The sequence below is a fragment of the Ipomoea nil genome, unplaced genomic scaffold (assembly GCF_001879475.1).
Source record: "Ipomoea nil cultivar Tokyo-kokei standard unplaced genomic scaffold, Asagao_1.1 scaffold2779, whole genome shotgun sequence".
NCBI classification, from domain to species: Eukaryota; Viridiplantae; Streptophyta; class Magnoliopsida; order Solanales; family Convolvulaceae; genus Ipomoea; species Ipomoea nil.
Window position 1 is genome coordinate 2,001,536 of NW_017619207.1, and position 25,756 is coordinate 2,027,291.

The following is a 25,756-nucleotide window of genomic DNA, read 5'->3' on the forward strand; positions in this document are numbered from 1 at the left end:
TTAGAACCCTCTTTACAGCTCTCCAATGCTCTTGCCCCGGATTATGTTGGTAACGACCGAGCATTCCGACCGCAAAAGCAATGTCCGGTTTTGTATAGACTTGAATATATCCAAGACATCCAACAGCTGCAGCATAAGGGATGTTCTCCATGGATTCTTTCTCCAAATCATTTTTCGGACATTGGTCCAAACTGAATTTATCCCCCTTAGCTATGGGAGCAGCGTTTGGTAAACAATTTTGCATATGAAATCTCTCTAAAACTTTGTTTATATAGGTTTCTTGAGATAAACCCAGTATACCCCGGGACCTATCCCTATGAATTTTAATGCCAATAACATAAGAGACATCACCCATATCTTTCATATCAAAGTTCGTAGAAAGAAATTATTTCACATCACGAAGCATCCCCTTATCATTGGTGGCAAGTAAGATGCCATCCACATATAAAACAAGGAAACAAATTTTACTCCCACTCACCTTCTAGTATATACAGTTATCTGAGGGATTTTCAACAAAACCAAATGAAGAAATTACCCCATCGAACTTGATGTACCATTGACAGCAGGCTTGTTTTAAACTGTATATGGATTTCTTAAGCTTACATACTAAATGCTCACCACCCCTAGAAGAAAAACCTTCAGGTTGTTTCATATAAACCTCCTCTTTTAGATCACCATTAAGTAAAGCGATTTTCACATCCATTTGTTGCAACTCAAGATTAAAATGTGCAACTAATGCCAGAATGATCCGAAGTGAATCTTTCTTTGATACAGGAAAAAAGGTCTCCTTGTAATCGATTCCTTCTTTTTTAGTAAATCCCTTGGCAACAAGCCGGGCCTTGTATCTCTTAATTTTACCTAATGAGTTTCTTTTAGTCTTAAAAAACCCATTTACAGACAATAGCCTTGGCCCCATTAGGCAACTCAACAAGATCCCAAACTCCATTGTCCTTCATGGAATTCATTTCATCCTTCATAGCTTCCAACCATAAGTCAGCTGACTGTGCACAATTTGTGGCTTGAGAGAATGTTTCAGGATCATTTTTGGCCCCTATGTCAGATTCTTGTAGATACGAAACATAATAACTAGGAATTGTTGATCGCCTTATCCGAGTAGACCATCTTAAGGTTGGACCCCTATCGCCTCGTATAGGCTGCGGGGCAACTACCTCTTCAGGAACTGGTGGCAGTTCTTGAATTGGTTCAGTCTGCATAGGTTCAGAATTTTGTTGTATATCCTGAGTTGGTTCAACCATTGGTTCGAAATCTAGTTCAGGAGGTTGTTGTAAGTCCTGAACTGGTTCTTCCAAAGGCTGATCCTCAACAGTTTGTGGAACCTCAACAGTAGGTGGTATATCTGCTGGCGGAACTAAAGGAGCACGGCGGATAAGTACAACCCCACCAGATGACATAGAAAGTCAAGAGTCAATATGATCGAAGGAAGGAACTAAGTCCTTAAACCGATCACTCCCACTAATCAAGTCATCTTCAAGAAATTTAGCATTCCTTGATTCTACTATCCTAGTAGTATGAGATGGACAATAGAATCTATAGCCTTTAGACGATTGTGCATATCCAATAAAGAAAGCACTAATCGTCCTTGGGTCAAGCTTCTTCTCGTGTGGGTTATATATCCTCACCTCAGACGGACATCCCCAAACACGCATATGTTGCAAACTTGGTTTCTAACCTTTGAATAACTCAAACGGTGTCTTAGGGACAGCCTTGGCTGGAACACGATTTAATATATACGTTGCCATCTTAAGTGCTTCATCCCACAACGACTTCGGAAGCTTAGAGTTGTTAAGCATACTCCGCACCATATCCAGAAGGGTCCGGTTTCTTCTTTCAGCTACACCATTTTGGTCCAGAAAACCAGGCATGGTGTATTGGACAACAATCCCATGCTCTTGAAGAAACTTAGCAAAGGGACCAGGTGCTTGTCCATTCTCAGTATATCTACCATAGTATTCACCACCCCTATCAGACCTAACTATGTGTATTTTCCTGTTACATTGGTTTTCAACTTCAGCTTTAAATGATTTAAAGGCATCTAACACTTCATGTTTATGATGAAGTAAATACACATAGGAAAATCTTGAGAAGTCATCAATAAAGGTGATGAAATATTTTTGACCAGGTATTGCCATATCAGGACAACATATGCTAGTATGAATAATTTCCAACAATGTTGAACTTCTATTGGCACCTTTCTTTGACTTGTTTGTCTGCTTACCCTTAATGCAGTCAATGCAAGTCTCAAAGTCAGTATATTCTAGAGTAGAAAGTACTCCATCCTTTACTAACCTTTTAATACGCTCAAGGGGGATATGACATAATCTCTGATGCCACAACATTGAGGAATTATCGTTAATACTGCACCCTTTGGTGCCGTTTTGAACATGTAAAAAATTGTAGACTGAATCATTCTTTAATTTAAGATGGAAATGACCATCAAACAATGTACCAGACTACCAGTACCAACACAAGTAGAATTACGAAATAACTTGAAATCATTGGTATTAAATTCAAAAGAATATCCGAAGGGTACAAGTCTAGAAACTGAAACTAAGTTCCTAGAAAAACTAGGAACATAAAATGTCTTTTCTAACGTCAATACAAAACCATTGTCCAAAACTAAATTGCAAACGCCGACAACTTCTACTGGTGATGGAATCTTGTTTTCAGAGAAGATGCTACACTCAGTTCCCATCGTGTAACACCCCGTGTTACGACCCCTAAAACCATTTAACTAATTAATCATTAGCCCACGAGAAAGAATAAATTATAATGATTAATTAGGGAAAAAGGCCCACCATAGTCCATGGGCCCTCATATATAAACCCAACCCCTAAACCCAATCCTTAGTTCCAAAAGGAATAGAATTAGCAAGCCTATAATATTAGTTCCTAATTAGGACTCCTAAATATATAAATAGGGGACTTAAGAGGCACCTAGAACCTCCCCCACAAGAATAACGCCCCACCACCCAAAAGAGCTCCAAGAATCCCCGTAGAAGAAATCAAGAAAGCAAGAAAGCTTAAAGAAAGACCCTTCATAGCCAAGGAATTAATTAAGGCTAAGAGGTAACCCATGTCTCAACAAAACCTATTTTTATAGTTATAATTCCCCCTTAGGGTTTCCCCATATTATTGTATATTGGCGAGTTATGATGATTATTATTGGTAATTGATGTGATGATCCCATGGGGGATCTTGATGATCTTGATATTGGGAGATTCTTGATAATTATGGTGTTCTTGATAATTATATGGAGTTCTTGATGATTATGTGTTGTTCCTGATAATTGTGTGATGTTCTTGATGCTTATGTGTTATTCTTACCGAATCTTGCAATTAGAAAACGAACCGCATTCTTGTTGATATAAAAGTGATTAGAACCCTAGGTTGTATCGTATGATCTTATTCTTGGGTAATCGGGTGGGGAAATCGCATGTTTGGGTGTTGATTATATTTAGAAAAGCATGATAGGTTATGTGACGTTCGTTTCTTGTATTTGATTCATTAATTGGCTACGTGTTGTCGTTAATTTCGTTGTAAAGTGTCTAAGCATGGTTTCGGGTTCCACAACGGTTCCCGGGGCGTAAAGTGTGTGAAAAGAGTCAGTGGGGGGTAGGTGTGGGGTAGGGGACCCGCCACCTACCCACGGCCGTGAAACACCGCCCGGCAGCGGGTAGCCGGCGGGCGGGCAGCTGCCCGCCGGCGACCCGCTGCCCGGAACAGTAATTCCGGCGGGCAGCCGGCGGGTGGCCCCCACCCACCGGCTACCCGCTGGAAATTCCCCCATCTCGGGATCCCGGCTTCCCCGTTTGATGTTCCCCCGATCCCCGTGGTGTCCCAACGGACTCCGTTCATCGTGCCTATGTCTAGTTTGATATTTCGGGTGCCGTTCGTAGGTTTACGAGTCTATTACATTGCATGCTAGTTGAATTGGTATCCCGTTGACCTAGGCGGTAGAAGTATGAACTCCTTAGGACTATTCTTAGTATGTGATGGATCACGCATAGGTTTTGTTATACGTTTTCTCCCCCTTCCTAATGTGTAATGTGGGTTGCATGTGCTTGCTATGTGTTATGTGTGTGTGTTACCCCAATTCGGTTGCGATCGGATTGGTTATCCTGAGCTGCGGTTCAGAAGCTGGCTGCGGTCAGATTGATACTCTTGGGCTGCGGTCCACCGTTTGGTTGCGATCAAACGTTTCTATACGAGCTGCGGTTCGTCCTTTTTCCTGGCTGCGGTCAGATGACATTCTCTTGGGCTGCGGTCCACTGTTTGGTTGCGATCAAACACTATGATGAGCTGCGGTTCATCGGTCGGTTGCGATCGACCCCTCCGTGTTGCGATACGAGGCAGGGTGCTACGGGGCCGTGTCAGAGCTATATGCGCTGACCCTCATGTATGGGCATGCGATTGGTCCTGTGGCGCCAACAAAGTGTGTTATGTGTTGTGACAGGGACGAGTTGTGATTACGAGTGCCTTGGGGGATGTGACTATGGGATTTATATTGGGGATTGTTCATGTTGGGTTATGATCATTGTTTATACTTTGCCTTATCTGCCTTATCTGTTGTGAACTGCATATGCTCGTTATAACTGTTGCTTGTGTCTGGCCTTATCTGTCGAGTCATTCCCGGTTTTAAAGCTAGAGTTCGTAGGATATATCTTCATGCTCAAAATGGTTTTCGTATATCTATATATATCTCTATATGTATTGTATTTCAACGCGTTGGAGTGGGTTACCAGCATCTCTCGCTGAATAGATATATTTGGCTTTCAGGCACAGAGGACTAGAGCACTGGAGCGCGCTAGAACTGGAACGTAGAAGTAGATTAGTCTCCCTTTTCGGCCTGCGCGCCATATTATGCATTGTGTTTCGATGGATACTAGTTAGACAGCCTGTGCACCTGGGTTCTCTAGCCCAGGTGTGGCATAGCACCCCGTACACTTATGATATACTTTGGGATGTAATGAGATATTACCTCTATTATATAAGCTTAAAATGTCTTAAAAATCTGGGGTGTTACACATCGGCTCTCTCAGTTTTGTCATATCCTACAAAGAGTTTGCAATGTGGATTTTTGAACCAGAGTCAACCCACCAGGAATTAGTATTAACTTCTGACATATTAGATTCGAAACAAACAAAAGAAGATGAAATGTTACCTTTTTAGGACATCCATTTCTTAAACTTGATACAATCTTTCTTCATGTGTCCCTTCTTTTTGCAAAAGAAACACTTTTGTATCTTCTTAATGTATGCTTTAGGGGTTAGTTTCCCCTTAGCAGCCATGGTAAGTCCCTTAGGCTTTCCAGACTTTCTCTTAGGCCTTGTTGTGGCCAATAAAGCACTTTCTCCAAGCTCAGTCATAAGCTGTATTTCCTCTTGAGTACACATGGTAATCAATTCATTGATAGACCATTCTTCCTTATGTGTATTATAGGAAATCTTAAATGCGTTATATTCCTGATATAGGGTATTTAGTGCAAAATGCACCACAAAGGCATCTGGAAGAATAATTTTCAACTTCTTTAATTGAGCCGTAATGTCCCTCAGTTGCATGATGTGTTTCCGCGTTCCCTTGACAGTGGAAAGACACATATTGATAAACTTCATTATCAGGGTACTTGCCAAAGATTTGTTTGCGTCAACAAATTGCTCATCGATGGCCTCAAGTAATGGCTTGATTTCCTCAATTTCATCGACGGGACCACGAATCTCTTTGGCAATTTTTGACTTAATGAGGAATACGCCAAAGCGATTGGCTGATTCCCATCGCTCATATAGCGTTTTTGTTCCTCAGTGCTTGCTGCAGTAAGCTCATGAGGCTTCTCAGTGAGGATAGCATAATCAAACCCTAATATTCCCAAATTCAATAGAATAACATCTTTCCACTCTTTGATTGTTATTGATTGAGTGATTGGAAGAGTGACTGTAAAAAGAAAATTGAAAGCTTGGTTAGAATTTTTTCGAGGCACAAAAATAGAGAGAGATACTGAAGTACATAATATTACCAATGTAAAATTATGCAAAAAGATAAATTCGGATGCCATAAAAATTTCCTGTGGGCTAAATTTTTACGCATAATGAATCTACCAAAACTGAATGGTGGAAACGGAATGGGTGCGATTTTAGTTTTTCCACCCTTAATGACAAAACTACCAAAACTATATGCCGATACATAATCCCTATGGGCAAATTATGATCATAGTATGGTATTTCATCTTAATTAACCCTACAAATATAACAAAATTGCCTGTGGGCTAAAGTTTGCCATATCACGCATAATTAACTACAATATTCTTGCCTAAACTTTATGTGAGTAAAACTTAATATGTAATTTTGGTAAATTAAAGATGCTGTGGCTACTCTTTAATTAACCAAAGAACATAATCACATTAGCAAGAAAGCCTAATAAACAAACAGATTAAACCAAAATATGATAGACAATCCTTAGGTATACTCCCAGGAAAGTTAGTCGAGACGATGCTCGGTTAAAAACCAACTCCTTAGACAGAGTAGCGTCGCGAGGGGAGTAGTAGCAACAAGGCTTTTAAGCCAGGGCCATAGAACTAGTATTCCTCCCCAAGAAACTTCCCTAATTCATGCGTTCTCATTTTTGAAGTAAAATCGTTTGAGAGATCTAAAGAGTGTAGTTACACCTATGGATAAGGCTTTGAATATGGTAAACTACGAATTGTTTATGTACTTTATGTGCTTTAGGAACTTTATAAAAGCACGAGTGGAGTAATAACTGAAGAGTAGAGTAATAATATGCATAATCTAACCTGAAAGGCACTAATGCACCTTAAGGCACTAAATCATGCATAATAAGCATATAATTTAAACCTAAAAGGCTCTAAATTTATTCTTAATGAACATACTTTTCTACAGGCATAATTATAACAGTCAAATAATTATTGCAATAAAGAGATAAATAGCATGCTCAGATTATGCACATTACTCACAGATACTCCTGAATAATTTGATTAGAAAAAGTCCAAATATGATGAAAATATTAAACTGAATGAATTGATGTAGTCCAAATATCAATTCAAGTCTGGCCCAAAACCAAAACAGGCCCAGCAATTTTTTTTTTTTTTAATAATGAGCCCAGATCTGGCCCAATTGGCCAGACCCGGCCCAATCGTTTAGACCTTCATCATCCATCTTCTTCATCTGTAACCTACAGCAGCGCAAACCGGCAAATTATATCGTGCACCACGCCTAACATAGCAATGTGTGCCCAAGCACAAAACGCGCGCGTTTCATGCTGACGTCATGCCGACCTCACTCCGTCCATCTGAACAGACCAAACATCATTGTGTGTATTCAGTTAAAATTTTATGTGTATTGTGTTATGAGTTTATGTGTATTCAGTTAAGAGTTTATGTGTATTATTTTAACCAAACCTCATTATGTGTATTCAGTTAAAAGTTTATGTGTATTGTGTTATGAGTTTATGTGAATTCAGTTAAGATTTTATGTGTATTCAGTTAAGAGTTTATGTGTATTATGTTATGAGTTTATGTGTATTATGTTATAGTTTATGTGTATTATGTTAAGAGTTTATATATGTGTATTATGTATTATGTTAGATTATGTGTATTTTGTTATGATTTTATGTGTATTCTGTTATGAGTTTATGTGCATTCGAAACAGAGGATTTTTTTTAACAACTTAACAAAACGACGTCGTTTTGGGAGGCACGGGACGCACATTTCTATGTGCATCCTGGTGCACGGTATAACGATTGGCGTAAACCAGCAAACGCACAGCCATGGAGGACGAACCAACAGCCTAAAATGTCGTCGGCGTCGACAATAGGGAAGCAGATAGCAGCAACGTCGCCAGAAACCCAGCTCCGCCACCACCACCTAGCCTCCTCGCAACGCCAGCACCGCCGCCATCCGCCCGCCGCAACCGCGTCGCAAACCAGTCCGGCCGTGACGCAACGCCAACCGACGACATACAGAACACGACGCTCCTTAAGGCCGTGCCATTATCGTCATTGATCCATGCCATTACCGGAAACACCATTGTTGATGATGATGAAGGAGGACGACGTAAATAGTAAAAAAAAAAAAAATTGAAATAAAACGTGTCGTCCACCAACAACAAAGAGTTTCTGGCAATTTCAAAATAAAATGGCAATTGGATTTGATAAAGAATGGCGTAGCAGTAGGAAAGCAATCCCAATTAATTTTTTTTTTGTTTTTTGTTTCTTAATGCGGAAAAATAACTTAATTTTCCAGTAGCCCAGACATATAATTACATACTAAAAAAACATTCACATATGTAATCTCAATTATACAGCAAAGTATATAACATATGCAAATATTTAGAAATTAAAAAAGAACTAGGCAGAGATTATACAGGCAACTGATACCAACTGTTAGACTTAAATATATTACATGCATCATAATATGTGACACAGGATCGCACTAACCTCCCGCCATTGTTCTTGAGTCGATGATGGTTGAACGATCCGGACAGCTGCAGAGATAACATGAGTATTTTGTCTCTCACTTTGCTCAGCTCTCTCTCTAGATGGTGTATGAGGTATGTAGTGTGAGCAGTGAGAGGACTAGTGACCTTATATAACCACTGGCCATCATTGTGGTTGTATGTCTTTAGGTCTCCTAAACCATAACCAGACTCCTAATCATAATGGTAGTCTAGCTATTAGGTTATTAGTGTTGCACCACATATCAAATACTCAATATTATCATAACTTAGCCTAATGTTATAATAATAATGGTTATGGAAAACGTTACAGAAATTACCAATTTAATTTGGTCCTAAGTAAACGGATTTCTAATGGCAAAACAAACGGAGGACCAAATTGGTTAAGATTTTTAAAGTTGAGGGACTTAATTGGTCAAAAAAATAGTCTATGACCAAATTGATAATTTCGCTATAGTCAAGGGACCATTTCGGTAATTAACTCAATTCAAAAGTATCATTTAATTATTTTCAATTAACCCATACAATCTTTTAACTTCATATATTAAGGTCCCTTGTTTTTATTTTGTCCCCAACCTATAAAATGATAAGACCGGCCCGATTATGCCTCATATAACGTAAGGTGGTATTTTTTTTGAAAGCAAACCAATGCGGTTTTATTTAGAGATAAACTTAAATAGAGTTAGGGGGGACATCGTCCCAATACATAGTTGTTCCATGTTCAAAAGTTGTAGAAGCTAAAGTGTGAGCTAAATTATATGATCTAGGAATAAAATTCACTGAGCAGAAATCAAAAGTAGACATGCAAATTTTGCAACCATCAATAGCATAACCGATATACAATCGAGACGGAGCACCTGGTGAAGATAGATACCACTGAAGAGTATGACAATCCATGTATAGCTTAATAGTCTGTTCACCACGAGCCCTTAGCCATGACAAGTCCTCTTTGCACGCGAATGCCTCGGCCATAAGTGGGGAGAAACAACTCGGGAGGGATGCACTGTAGGCCGAAACATAACCACCATCGACTTCGAAGAGGATTGCTCCAATCGTGGCTGAGTTCGTTGCGTGGTGATACCCAGCGTCGACGTAACATCTCCTCGGCGGAACTACAGCAGGCTGGGCGACTACGGTAGACATCGGCGGAGGAGGCAGTGTAGGCTCGGCAGCATTGGCAATTCCGACGTCCTCAGCTGGTGTCCGGTTCGGAGCGGCGTGGTGTATTGTCCGCCATGCGTGCATGGTGTTTGCGGCTGCAGCAATCAATTTTTTCGGCATTGGTAAATAGGCGTCCCAAAACGCCCCATTCCGCGCTTTTCAAATATGATATAGTATTGCAGTTGCATACATAATTCCATTAGTGTCTAGAACATTCAAGATTGCACTAAACCACTCATGGAAAATATTTGTCACAATATTGGGGAGTGGAATGTTAGATTGGACCCATATGGAATTTGCATAGCCACACAATACCAATGAATGTATAATGTCCTCATGAGTGATTCCACACGTGGCACACATCGGATCAACATCTACCCTCTTTATAAGCAAAGTATTGGTAGTGAGAATGATATCACTTATAGCTCTTCATAGAAATGTCTTCCACTTGGGTGGAATTTTAAGTTTCAATAAGGTGAGCCATTTATCAAAAGCATCATCATTATTATTTTTATAATTCCCAACAACGAGCCTGTAGCCATTTTTAACATAATAGCAACCATTTTTAACGTAAGGTGGTATAGGAAATTAATAATTCAAAATATTTTCAAAAAATTCACACGTAAAATGCATGAGCGAGAGTCTATGTTACACAATTTTTCTTTTGAAAACAATGTTACACATTTAAACCTTTTTAAAAGTTAAATTGTATTTAATTATACTAGTGCATACCCACATACATTTCAAATGTATAATAAATAATGTTACTTAAAAAAGCTTCTCAACCTCTATTTTTTACAACTTAATAAGTACACTTTGAGAATAAATTTCTCATTCACTTATAATCTATTTTGATAGTACAATATATCAAATTCATCCTCTCAAATAGGAATCCAATTATATTCCACTTTGACCCTTGCATCCAAAACAAATTGGAAGTGGACCCGCTTGATCAAATTAGTACCTCAAAATAGTGACTTAAAGTGCTAATTTTTTCACATGTTTAATGTTTAATTTGAATTGTTTAGTAGTGTTGAGATTTGATCTTCTAATAGGTATGGTAGGAAAAGAAATTAGAATATTAATTTTCTAGAATTTCATTTTGAAATAGTAGTGAATCATATTTTAGGTCGTTGTTGAATTGTGATATTGCATGTTTAAAGTTAATTCAAATTCAGTTAATACTCATGATTTTAGAAAGAGTTAATAATCAAAATGGTCCCTCGATTATGTCGTACTTAACAATTTAGTCCTCGACTACTATTCTTAATTACCCATTGTAGCTTGTATCCCGCCTCCTCCTCCTCCTCCACTTTAACACTTTCAGGTGCTTGGTTACCCAAGCAAGCCCATAGGCCTTTTCATAAGACGATCTATAATCTTTCGTTCCTACTCCAATGGTGAAGCTCTAGATGCAGGCCCGGCCCTGGGCAAGGGCAGGCTGGGCCCTTGCCTAGGGCCCATGCTTGGAAGGGGCCCACATTCCTATCTAAAAGATAGATTAGTTTTTCTATGAATTATCTAGTCAATATAGTTTAGAAAAGTCCTATTGTGCGTCATCGTATTCAAATTAATCTAGAAATATTATATCAAAATTTTCCTCCTTTCTCTTTAGTAGATGATTGTATAGTTAACTTATGAAATTTATTTATATTTCTGTATTTTTTTAATTTAATTTGTAAATTTTGTGATTTTTTTGTACTTTTCTATAATTTTAGTAATATTTATAATATAGATTGATTTTTGATGCATATCAAATTTTGAATTTGTTTCTATTCCAATAATTTATAACTTATATTTAAAATATGTGTTACTTTGTGAACTTTATAATGAGTTATGTAAATGTAATATATTTTGTGATTTAGTAATGAAAAATATTTTAAAAGATAGATTAGTTTTTCTATGAATTATCTAGACAATATAGTTTAGAAAAGTCCTATTGTGCGTCGTCGTATTCAAATTAATCTAGAAAATTTTAAAATTGATCTAACTAAAAGAAAAAGTTTTTATAAATATGATATCAATATACAATATGTGTGATTTATTATGTATTTTTTACTCGAACTATTTTATCACGTTTAGAGTATTTTGATTTATTGCTCCCAATAATTAACATTTTATGTTATACTCTTATTTGTAAGTTTTATTTTACAAATTTTTATTAAAAATTACTTTATTATTTATTATAATTATAATGTGATGTGATTCTCTATAAACGTTTAGAGTATTTTGATTTATTTATCCCAATAATTAAGTTTATTCGTTTTTATAAACTATAATTCTTTATTTATACTCCGTAATTCTTTATTTACAGTGGTGCAATTATTGATTAGTTTGGATTTAGAAATGCATCTAGAATTGTTTTCATGTGTATGTATAATTGTTAAAAATTTGAGAATCTTATTTCAAGTTATTTAATATTAGTATTTTTTTATTATTTAAATTAAATTTTAATTATAAAAATATATATTAGTTTCGTATAGGGCCCATTTTGTTGCTATGCCCTGAGCCTATAAAATGATAGGACCGGGCCTGTCTAGAAGGTTATGCTAGTGCTGGTCTTTATGATAGGTGAGTTCATAGATTTTCAGTTTATGTGCTGATCTTGAGCATGCAAACTTGCTTGTAGTGTGGCAATGGATGAAGAGGAGAAAGTTGTGATCCATTAATAACCAGTAATGATTTCCGTCATTCAATCCTCTCTAACAATGCCCGTGCTGGAAGCGTGATTGAGGAGCAGCTATACGGATCACCTCAAGATTTTTGTTGACTATGTGGAAATCCGAGCTATCTTTGAACTTGCATGGCCTGATCTCAGTTCTAGATTCAAGATTTGGAAGAGAATTGCACGATGAAAGAAATGCACAGATAGAATGCAAAACTCAACAGCTATAACCTCATGGAATAAATTATTTATGTGTTATTGATTTTCACTTCAACATAGTATTACCAATAAAAATATTGTATTTATATATACAATCGTATCTCTGTACACTGTGCAGTGTTACGCATGCAAAAGCAGAAAAGATCATAACAATAATATCAGTGCCACTCAAGCTTAGTGACTTCTATTGCAACTGAAGACTAATATAATTTAGGCTATATGCATTTTACTTTCTACTGCATTTTACTATTGACTAGTTCATTACGTCATCCATTCCTAGTTATTCCAACCCACCGGCATGCAGCTATTACTGGCTCAAAACACCGCTTCTCCTCCACCCCACCGCCTTCCACTCCCTGGGCGAAGGCCTTGTTTTGGGTCCCAGCACAAGCTAGTGTTGAAGGAGAAGTTCAAGAGCTTCAACACCTTTGGCGGTCTTTAATTTGTTTAGCACAATTAGATGAGTTAGATGGAAGGTGAAAGATAAAACTTATGAAATTACATTTTTGCTCCTGATTTTAACTATCAACTAATAGGTAAGTTAACGGAGGACTAAATTGGGCAAAGATTACATAATTGAGGACCTAATTGAGTAAGAAGAGTAGTCGAAAATTAATTGATAATTATGGCATAGTCGACGAACCATTTTAGTTATTAACTCTTTTAAAAAATTTTATTGTAAAAGGTTATGCTATAAGAGAACTAAATTGAAAGAACAACAATTAACAAACTGAATGCAATAAACAAAATTTTGTACATCAATGAAAGTTCAAAATCATATGAGTTTTTATATATTTTTGAAATATTCTTAGAGCATTAAATTTGATTGCAACAAATATGTTTTCGTTATCATCATGGATGTTGGAAAATATGTGTTTAAAAAAAAAACAAAAAATATTTGTCATATCTAGAATTAATACATTTAGTAACAAATATTTTGTAACAAATCGTAATTTAGTCACAAATAATACCCTTTGGTGACAAAATATAATTCGCTACTATTGTTTGTGATAATTGTGATCTTTTTTGGTCACGGATATTATAATAATTGTGACAACTAAGTATTTGTTAAGAATAAGTGTCACATACTATTACTAGAATAATAGTGTCGTAATCTAAGTTGTCGCTAAACGTATGTGCATTTTGGTGGCATTGTAATTATGGCGGGAACGACTATAATTGGGACAAAATATAGTGTGGACACAAATTTTGGTCCTTTTTAATTAATATTATATTAGGTTTGCAATGAGAAGTTAGAATTACTTGACTTGCAGGAACCACCCAAATGATGGGAGGCTCGAAAGTTTAAGATAATTTTTTGAATGCTACTGGCTATATTACAATGTAGTATTTGTTCATATACTTTCTTAACCTACTAAAACACAAAGAACCAAAAATGGTTCCATTGAGGCTCAAACTCACAACCTTCCAAATGAAAGTCCAACCTAGGTACCATTAGACCACATAGTCTTGATAAGTTTAAGGTAATTTTAATTTATAATTATTGTATATTATCATTTTAATTGGTAGATTTTGTTACCCAAATTTGTGGTCTTTTATGTCTCTTGATTCTCTTCTAGTTTATTTCTTATTAATAATAAAAAAAATTATTTATATATAGGACCAAAGTGAAAGAAATAAAATCAATAGACGAAATCAAGAGATCAAATCAGTTAGTAGTACAAAGTCTATTGTACAAATTGCATATGGGATGATAAATTAAAGTAAAATTTTCTTTACTAAAAATTGATTTCATGTTATTTTATACACAAAATTTTTAATTAATTATTTCTTTTTGTTGTCTTTATTCTATATTTTACAGAAAGACAAAGATTCTAATGAATGATCAAATGTTATTGCAGTTTGGAAGACATCAAGAAAAAAGTCTAATGGAACTTGGTCCATTCCAAATAGAGTGGAAATCATGGATGATATGAAAATTATAGTCATATAAATGTTGTGACTTTTTTTTAAAATTAATTTACTCAATTATTAATATCTATCATAATTGCGAAATAAAATGCAAGAAGAGGGAGAGAAGGATAAAGAAAAGATTTCAACTGCACCTATACCACTTAGCTTAGCTTGTTGAGCATTTTGATTTGGTATTAAGAAGAAAGTCAAGCTATGCACGTGTTTTAGACCTTAAAGGGATAACTTCAAAGATTCAAGAGAAGATTTTTCTTCAAGCACAAATAGAAGCTTCAAAAAAACTTGAAACGAATTTAGAAAAAATTGCAAAATTTCAAGAAATCGCACAAGCAGTTTTAGAGGAATTAAACAGGTCACTGAAATCAAACCAAAATTTGCTCACTTATCAAGCAATGAAGTGTTCCCAAATATGTTGAACAATGCATCTCTAGCAAGTGCCTCACATAAAGAATAATCAAGAATTTGTTTTTTTTTTTTTTTAAATTATTTCTATTTTGTATTTCTTACAACATATATTAGTTAGACAATGTGGTCTTTTTTATATTTAAATTTTACGAGTAACATTTGTAGAATGAATTACTTTATTCTAGATAATAATTAAATTTAAACATTTAATTGTGACAAGATTTTGAAATAAATAACTTTATAGTGTATGCATTAGTCTAGTATTATTTGCAAAAAAACAATAAAGGAAAATTGCATATTTGGTTCTTGAGTTATACCCAAGTTCTAACTCAGTCGATGAGTTATGACTGTATCCATTTTTAGTCCCTCAATCATAAACGAAGTGCCGTATTTGGTCCCCGACCGTTAAAACTGACAGAAAAAGTTAAAAAATATTTAAAATTTATGGAGTGAAGTAGGAAATTCACATTTTATTATCCTTCTTATATCAAAACCACTTTCACAACATTATTTTCCACTTCTTAGCCTCTTATTTCAAGATTGTTCAATTGTAAAAGCATTTCAATAATTTTAGTATGACTTGTTAGGAACCTTGCTCTCGTATAACAAACTTAAAACTTAGCACAAATAAAGAAACACTTGAACATTGTCTTTAGACGTGTGAAACACACTATCCTATCAATTTTCAATTTTCTTTAATAAGCAACAAAGGTAATCAAACCAGAACTTTTGAGATACAAAATGATGTCAAATTTCTAAGGTTGCTTTTATGAGAAATTCACCAACGGAATTACTTGAGATTTTTAGTATGTAAAATTTTTTCATATGCAACAGTCAATAATCGCTTTTAGAAGTTACAAAAGTTTTTAAAATTTTGATAACTGAGTCTTAGGTTCCTCATTCATTACTCTTGTTTTTAAGAAGACAGGGGATGTGATGGGTATATATATAATATAATTTTCATATATTGGGAGGATATACAATTCTTGATTAAGTTACTGCAGAGCTTACGAAAGAATTTTATGTACTAAAAATATAAAGTTACTCCCTTGGTGAATTTGTCATAAAAATAACTGAGAAAATTTGATATCTTCTTGTATTTCAAAAGTTATGGTTTGCTTACCACTATGTTTAGTAAGGAAAATCAGAAACTTTTAGGATGATGTGTTTTACATGCTTGAAGACAATGATCAAGTGTTTTTTTGTTTGTACTGAGTCACAGGTTTCTTATACGAGACTCAGGTTACTAACAAGTCATACGAAGATTATTGAATTGCTTTTGGAATTGAAGAACCTTGAAATAGAATGCTTGGAAGTTGAAAACAATGTTGCAAAAGTGGTTTGAATATAAGAAAGTTAATAACATGTAAATTTCCTACTTTACCCCTAAAATTTTAAATATTTTTTAATTTTTCCGCCAGCTTTAATAGTCAGGGACCAAATGCGCCACTTTGCTCATAACTGAGGGACTAAAAAATGATACGGTTATAACTCAGGGACTGAGTCGTCACCACCAGTATAACTCAAGGACCAAACTCGTCATTTTTCCAAATAATAATAATAGAATAATAATTAAAGATATTAGTGACGAAGATGATGGCTACAAGAATGTGAATTGTTGTTACGACTTTATTTAACAGTAATGATTGTTTGAGAGTTAACTTTTTTTTTTGTCACAAATAAATACAACATTTGTTACCATGATTGTTGTCACAACAAAGTAATTACCTGTTACCATTTTTAGGTCATTGATAACCTTTTTTGAGCCAAGAACAATTCTCACAAATAAGTACAATTATTGTGACTAAAATGTTGTCACAATAAAATGGTCATTGCAACGATTTTAGTTGTCACTAAATCCTTTTTTGGTAATAACATATTGGTCACAGAATGTAAATTTATTATATTTTGACGTCTATTGTTATCACTCAAATAATACTTTTAGTGTAAGTAAACCTTGCCACAAAAGTCTTAAATAATTGTAACAACTTTTCAAAAGTCGTCACTATTATAATAGTGACGGAAGATATATATAATGACAACATGTGACAACCTCAAAATTTGATCACTAATTTCAATAGTGACCAAAATGAATAGTTTTGGTGTCACAAAATGTTAAAAAAAAAATAAAAATAAGTAAATAAATAAATAAATAAAATTGTAGTGAAACACCTGATGCTAAACGTAAACCTTCCCCTACTTACACCCAAGAGATCCCATGACACTTGTGTCTTAAGACATCAACTTTATTGCCGTAATTAGAATTATATTCTAATTCCTCTACTTGCATGAGATCGCTTTATGTCTCCGGTCTACGTGCATGCATATATATACACTACACCCGAAGAGAGTCACTTCACAAAACACGTTCAATCTTCCCAACAGTTCAATCTCTGTATACAGCATCTCCATATATATATTTATTGAAATATTATTCATATCATATAAATATATAGTTTGAGAAGATGATTGGCTGGGAAGATATTTACAAGGTGGTGAACGCCGTGGTGCCACTGTACGTAGCACTAATTTTGGGGTACGCCTCCGTGAAATGGTGGCGCATCTTCACGGCAGAGCAGTGCAACGCCGTGAACCGCTTCGTCTGCTACTTCACTTTCCCACTCTTCACCTTCGAGTTCACCGCTCATGTCAATCCCTTCAAGATGAACTACCGGTTCGTCGCCGCCGACATCATAGCCAAACTCATCATCGTCGCCGTTTTGGCGTTTTGGGCTAGATACACCGCTAAAGGTAACCCACCTAAAATTTATTACTCCCTTGTCTCACTTTATATGTTTTATCTGAACTTTGCCTTTCACCAATCTCCACCTAACAATCCTTAGCTACCAATTGATGAATTTAGCACTTGGTCCTTCACCAATTTCTGTCCAACAACGTACGTAACCCCTAGCCATTAATTATATTGATGGATTTGGACCTTTACCGGCCTCCGCCTAACAACCCCTTGCCACCAATTAATAAACTTGGCCCTTTACTGGCATTCATCCAACAATTCCTCCTCCATCTTAATTGCACAATTTTTGTTTTTGTTGTAACTCAGAACCTGTTACATGACTTTGATACCACTTGTTACACCCAACAAAAAAAAAAAAGAAGAAGATATAACTAATAGTGAAGATGCAATTTTATTTCTTTATATACTGCCATCATATTCTCCAAAAACAAGGTGCTGGACTTTGGCCTCCGTCTAATAATCCCCAATTGTTATATCGTGGACCCGTGTCTAAAATACACAATTTGCATACTAGACGTTCAAAATTTACATACACAATTCAAATACTTAATTTTCACAATTTAACTTTTACAAAATTGTGAGTATTCAGTATGTAAATTGTGTATTTTGGACTAGAGTCTAACTTGCAATGTGGACCGGAATCCTCAAAATAATTTGCTCAATAATCATCTAGCCATCAATTGATGGACTTAACTCTTTACCGACCTTGGCCCAACAAAATTAAATAAAAAAAAAAAAACAGTTGATTTGAACTATAAATATTAAATAAGACAGATAAAACATAGAAAATTTGACGCTAAATTATTAGTGGGTTATGGTGATTTAGGGAAGTATGGGTGGTCAATTACAAGCTTTTCATTGTCGACTCTCACGAACGCTCTGGTGGTCGGCGTGCCGTTCGTGAAGGCCATGTACGGAGAGGCAGCCGTGGAGCTGGTTGTCCAGGCGTCGGTGGTGCAGGCGATCCTCTGGCTGACGGCGCTGCTGTTTGTGCTGGAGATAAGGCGAACCAGGAATGATTTTTACTCCAACGACGACGGCGGCGGCAGGGTGATTCCGGCGGAGAGTGACGGGAATGATTTGGAGGGAAATACCAAGGTTGTGGAGAACGCAAAAAATATTACTAATAATAGTAATTCCACTTGCCGGTTGATGAGGGCTGTGTCGTTAAAGCTTGTCATGAACCCTAACTTATATGGATGTGTTATTGGGATCGCTTGGGCATTTATTTCCAACAAGTAAGCAATTTGCTCTTTCTATCTCATTATTTTTATCTCATCTCTAGCTTCTATTAATTAGATGTTAATTAAGGCAATTTTAAACCAACAAAGTATATATATATACTGGTTCAAATACGGTGCCATGTTTCCGTGCAGATTGCACCATTAGGTGCGCATATATAAATGCACAACAACGTGTTTTGAAATGCACCCGGTGAAATGCACAAATGCACTACAAAAAATGTATCACACCTTGGTGCATTTCTGCACACGTGACGGTGCATTATTGCATACCTGTGTTACATGACCGCACGTCCGCACAAAAAGGTCTATCCGCAAGGAAACCAGTCTATATATATATATATATATATATATATATATATATATATATATATATATATATATATATAATTAATTTTTGAAAACTTTTACTATACTCTATACAAAGTAATATTAAAATTACTCCTTTCAAAAAAAGAAAGTAATACTAAAATTACAAATTTTACTTTATCATAATTATAAAGTGATAATAATTGTTTGGTAGAAATGTAAAACGTATTTAAAAGCTTATTATAACTTATCTTAAAATACAAATAAAATGGGAGATAATTAATTTTAAAACATTACTATCTATAACATTTCAAAATAAGCTCATAATTTTATTTATTTATTTATTTATTTTTGAAGCCAGTAAGCTCATAACTTATTAAAAAAAAAATTCATTTTTATTCCCCTAACTTATTAAATCATAAGCCTCTCTCCTGTCTTTTTCCTCTTTTCCCTCCACAACTTTCAACCCTCATGTCCACCTTTTTTTTTTTTTTTTTTTTTTTTTTTTTTTTGTCTCTTAAAGAAACAACCACATGTATTTTATTCTTCAATAATAATAATAATAATAATAATAATAATAATAATAATAATAATAATAATAATAATAATAATAATAATAATAATAATAATAATAATAATATTATTATTATTATTATTATTATTATTATTATTATTATTATTATTATTATTTTAACTACTAATTTTACTACTGTATTATATTATACACACACATTCAGATTGTTATGAATGTTTTTTAGACTTAATTCTCCATATATTAATTTCATTAAGTTAATTAATTTTACTAGAAATTTTAATTGTAATAGATCAATTACTTATCAATTTTAAACTTTCAGCTTTGAACTACTAATTTATCAATTTTCATTTAGATCTGTACTAATAAAATTTTAGCTAAATACAAAATAGTTATTAATTAAGATCCGGTACTTAAACTTTCTAAATTGATTAAAAATTTTAACTTTTGTCTGATGCATGTTGGTACGTAGGTGGCACATTGAGATGCCGAGTATGGTGGAAGGATCAATATTGATATTGTCAAAAGCTGGCACAGGCACAGCTATGTTTAGCATGGGTGAGACTATTATTATACATAACAAATCTATACTATTAATTGTGCAGTATTTGAAAAAAGAGTTAATTCCAAAAATAATATATTGACTATTAATATTTATTATTGATTTTTAATTTGGACAAGACTACTGATAAGTTGATTTCTGTCTTAAATTTGAAGCGATTATATCTGTTGTTTGAACACTCTTAAATATACAAATCAGAAGAGGTGATTTTACTAGCTAATTTTTACATTCTCACCCTTAAATTTAACGCTTATTAAATGAATATTTAACCAGAGGATCAAATCTGAAACAAAATCAATAATAATCAAAAATTAATTATAGTAAAATTGAAAGTTGAAGATAAAAAAAAAAAATTGTAAATGCTAATGTATAGTTAAAGGACCATTCCTAGAATTAACTCATTTGAAAAATTAGACACACCATCTATCCGAGTTTAGCTATATTATTATTTATTATTTATTAATTAAATCATTTATATATGTTTATACATGTTTTCTTTTAATAAATTTTAAATTCACTTTTTAAGTTATATATTATTTTTATACTAATTTGCATCAAATCTGCAAGAGATTTTGGAATAGTATTTAAATTGCGGTCAAAGATTCAATATGGAGTTAACTTTTATAATGGAGTTAGACTCTTGACTTGAGTGGCATATCATTTGGTACTCTTAGCTTGTTGAGATTGGTGTATTATGGTAAAGGGCTACCTAGTGCTTGATAGCGCTCAAAGGGAACCGATTGATAGACATCTTGAGTGAAAGTTATCCAAAATAAAGTAGTCGAATTTTTCGCACTTTTGGTCACACGACTATAGTGATACTATTAGGATTGATCCATGACTTTCAAACCTTGCAATCTCGGTTCACGACTATTGTTTTTGTTTTTTTTTTTTTTTTTTTTTTTTTTTTTTTTTTTGCAAAAATGATCCTTCCAGCCCATTTTCCGTCAATTTCTCACCGGAGTAAGAACCATTTCCGTCAAAAGCGGGTCAGAATATTGACGGAAAATAGACCAAAAGGACCATTTAAAACAAAAACAAAAACAATAGTCGTGGACCGAGATTGCAAGGTTTGAAAGTCGTGGATCAATCCTGATAATGCCACTATAGTCGTGGGACAAAAAATGTGAAAAAACTCTAGAGTAGTCCTCTCATCAGACACAACCTGAGCAGAAGGGCGACTAACCTTGATAAGGTCCAGAATGAAACCATCCAAAGAGAAAAAAAGGCTACCCATTATTAAGAAATATTCAATTATTTTACTCTTGGGTTAATTTTAGTGGTGGAGTTAGGATATTAGCTAGAATGCCGTATAATTTTATTATAGTTAATTTTTTTATTATAGAGAATTATAGTTAATTTCTAAACATATAAACTTTATACACCATTAATAAACTAAACATTACAAAATGTCAAATTATAATAAATTACTTAGTCTTTAATTTAATTAATTTGTATTATTATTCAGGATTATTCATGGCCTTGCAAGAGAAATTGATTTCATGTGGAGCGAGTCTGACCATCTTAGGGATGGTTTTGAAGTTCATAGCTGGGCCAGCCGCCATGGCCATTGCTTGCATTGCTATGGGTTTGCATGGAGATGTCCTCAGAGTTGCCATTATCCAGGTTTTTAACTATCATATTTAATTTATTATTCTTCGTTTCAGACTTCTGATCCTTAAATGACTAATAATTAATAAATAAGCTAAGTAATAAAACTGCATTATTAATTATGTTAAAAATATATATACTTCTCCCTAGCTACCGAGAAACGGGTTTTTGAATTTTAGATTAATTAAGAAATGACCTAAAGATTTTCAAAAAAAAAAAAAAAAAAAAGAAATGACCTAAAGCTTTTTAGAAAATTTTTGATTACTTAAGAAATGACATAGGAACATCTCTGAATGAGTTTCCATAAGTTACAGAGATGAAACATTTCTGAAAATGAAAAACACTTCCCTTATGGAGTTTTCGTGCCACATAGATTTCGACTTATACTTTAAAACACAATTTCTTAATTTTTTTCTTAAATAAGTAAAACTTATTGTGTAGTTATTAGTATATGAATTATTTATTTTAAACAAACATTAGAATTATAAATTAAAAAACAATTAACTTAGGTCAAATCAATACATGGGACAAACAACACAAAATAGAGGAAGTAAGAGCATCCCAATCTTTGTAGTTTTTGAGGAGTTTTTACAGATATGACTAAGAAAGAGTAGATGAGATAGAAGGGGAAAAAAATATGATTGTCAAAATTAAAAATGTTAAATACGGGATTTACGTGTCCCGAGGGGGCGTGCAGTACACGCGCCCTTTGGGCGCGCCTTGTGTGCTCAACGCGCGCAGAGAGGGGGAAAACTTTTTCTCTGTCCTCTATCCTCTTTACTCCAAATTATCACCTCTCACCTCCAACTCATCAAAAAAAAATTTTAAAAAAAAAATCTATTGTAGATGCTCTATCATACATGTGCCATGTTATACTATACTAACATTAAAATGGCAAAACAATAAAATTTGGTATCAAGTTTTTGTTTTTATTATTCCATTTGGATAAATTTGACATAACGACGTGAACTAAATTTATGGCCACATATCTAGAATAGTGGAACCTATGGTGTTAAATTATTAGATTTTTGGTATAAATTTATGGTCATATATATCTAGAATAGTGGTATCGATGCTGTTAAATTATAAGATTTTTGGTATAGATTTTGGTATCTATGTGTTCCACAATAGAATTTGTTTGATTATATTGATAAAGTGCATATTGTGATATATTCTTCTATGCATTGTATATGAAATATATACCAAGAGTACTATTTTTGTCATTTTTGAAAACTTGATAAATGGCCTTTCAACAGATCATATTATTCAACGACATAAAATCAAGGAGTTCCTTTATGAAATATTCTATTATTCTCTAGGGTGTAACTTAGATTGTAAAGTTGTATCATCAGCATATGTTCCGGCCGGTGCCCCAAATTAAATTTAAAAAAAATGTACTGGCATTTTCGTAATTATCACCCATTTAGAACATTATACTTTGAACTTTTCAGAATTTTTCAGGAATGCACATTTAGTTGTTACAAAGTTCACGTTTAGTATTAAAAATTTACACTAGTAAAAAATGTGAAAGTGCATTCTACTTTAAAAAAAAAAAAAAATAGCAAGACCAACTCTGCTAACTCGGTCGAATTTGGGCGAGTTCGCCGCCAACTAGGTCAAGTTGGCCGAGTTGGGCACCTAGGCGGTTGGCCGCCTAGATGGCACCTAGGGGTAATTCGCGTAGACCAGCGGGCGCGTGCACACTACACGCGCCCGAATGGGCGTAGTTTGTGCTGGTTACACGAGCACATGCACTTGTCGTTCTCCCTTTTCTCTCTCCTGTGAGCCCCACAAAAAACATCTCTTGCAAGAAGAGTTCAACTTTTTTCTCTCCACCATCTCTCTTCTCCACATATGTCATATTTGCCTTAAAAAGGGTAAAGAATCCACTAATGTGGATGTCCTTACAAGAGATTATATTCTCCCTTGACCTATTTACTAAACATGCTATTGCCAAATAGACAATTTAACTGTATTCTCATTTCTCACACCAAACAGCATTCTAATTATATGGCTATTTACTATAAATAAAAATGACAATGATAATTTTTGTAAATGTTATTATTATTATTATTATTATTATTATTATTATTATTATTATTATTATTATTATTATTATTATTATTATTATTATTATTATTATTATTATTATTATTATTATTATTTTAAAAACTGACACTTTCTCTATATTTTTAATAATATGCACAACACTTTTTGGCATTGTAAAAAAAAACAATTCCCTGCTGAATATATGTGTCATCTTGCCTAATTTGCTGGCAAATCAATAACCCTTGTTTTTTTTTTTTTTTTTTTTTTGGTCTCATAACATAAACAATTTAACTAAAATTATAGTGTAATAGAAGTAATTTATTTGTACAAATTAAATTAATTTAATAACTTAAACAAAATTTTATAATCTTTGGATTCTAATTAACATTGTGTTACATGACATTATTATAACTTTCTTTTAAGGTTAAATATATTTATTTTCAAATAAAGTTTGACAACAATTAGAATTACAACTAATGTGTTTTTACAGGCAGCTGTGCCACAATCAATCACTTCTTTCATATTTGCCAAAGAGTATGGTTTGCATCCAGAAGTCCTTAGCACTGCGTGAGTATACTGTTTCTAGACCCTTACCCCCCTTCCCCCCCCCCCCCCCCCCCGCCCCCAATTATTCCATATGGATCATGAGCCACACAGCTATATAGGTCATAAATAAAATGTACATTTTTAATATAATAAAGTAAAGTTACAGCATTTGTATACTGAAGGTACATTATTTAATTTGAAAGTATATTATTTGATCGAGTACGGACGGTACATTATTTTGTACACTATCAAATAATATATATTCAGTAAATAAATAATGTACGTTTAATATATTAAAAATGTACGGAGTATCTTTTATTAATGGTTTACACAATTGTGTGGACCATGGTCCACTGAAAATACCCCCCACCCCTCCTCTTATTGGCAAATTATTGTATGGACCGTGGTCTACACAGTGCTGTGTGTACCATAATAAAAAATACATTTTTAATATACTAAAAATACATTATTCGTGTACTGAATATACATTATGCAAAATAATATACTTTCAGTATTCAAATAATGTATTTTCCTTGAATACAATGTACATTTTTAATATACTAAAACTACATTATTTGTATACTAAATATACATTATTTGATAGTATGGTCAACACAATAATATTGCCTCTTATCTCTCTGTCTCTCTCTACATGTGTGTATTAACCATTTTACCCTTCGAGTTTTGATGTAATTGCTATTGTTTATGCTTCATTTCCAGGGTTATATTCGGCATGCTTGTGTCACTTCCAATATTAGTTGGGTACTATGTATTCTTGGCGTATCTGCATTGATCATAATTGGTCCTCTCACATACCCCCTTAGCTTAATTTGTTAAGGCGATTAATTAAGCTGTGGGGAACTCAATTTTTGCGACACGTTGTACTAAGTTCGTACTTCATCAATAATGGTCCTGTTTCGTAATATAGTTAGTTTATCAGTCAATTTCAGCTTATTTGATCATTATTAATTGTTTGACTTGGTTAAACAAAACACTAATTAATCAAACACTCATTGATTGTTTAACCAAGTCAAACAATTAATAATGATCATTTATATTCTCTTGAAAAAATAAAATTTGCAATGTGGATACACACATTCATCTATATTCTCTTTAAAGTAAAATTAGACCCGCATGGGCAGCTCAACTGGTCATAGAGGTGAAACTTTGAAAGAATGCATGACCAGGGGGTCGAGTCTCACCAGCGGCAGCGTGGGAGCTACCTCTCAAAGTGAGGGGGGTTCGTTGTGCGCATTGAGCAAAGGTCTAGCCTTCAGTTGAGTTACAA

At 34.1% G+C, this 25,756-nt stretch overlaps 1 protein-coding gene across 1 annotated transcript; it reads left to right on the forward strand.

The window, feature by feature from the left end:
- The first annotated feature begins 17,233 nt into the window (after window positions 1-17,233).
- LOC109157247 (auxin efflux carrier component 5-like) lies at window positions 17,234-25,391 on the forward strand. Its single transcript, XM_019305157.1, has 6 exons — window positions 17,234-17,614; window positions 18,445-18,856; window positions 20,173-20,258; window positions 21,731-21,888; window positions 24,413-24,489; window positions 25,189-25,391. The coding sequence occupies exons 1-6, from the start codon at window positions 17,329-17,331 to the stop codon at window positions 25,259-25,261; spliced, it is 1,092 nt and encodes a 363-aa protein (XP_019160702.1). The 5' UTR covers window positions 17,234-17,328; the 3' UTR covers window positions 25,262-25,391.
- The last annotated feature ends 365 nt before the right edge of the window (window positions 25,392-25,756 follow it).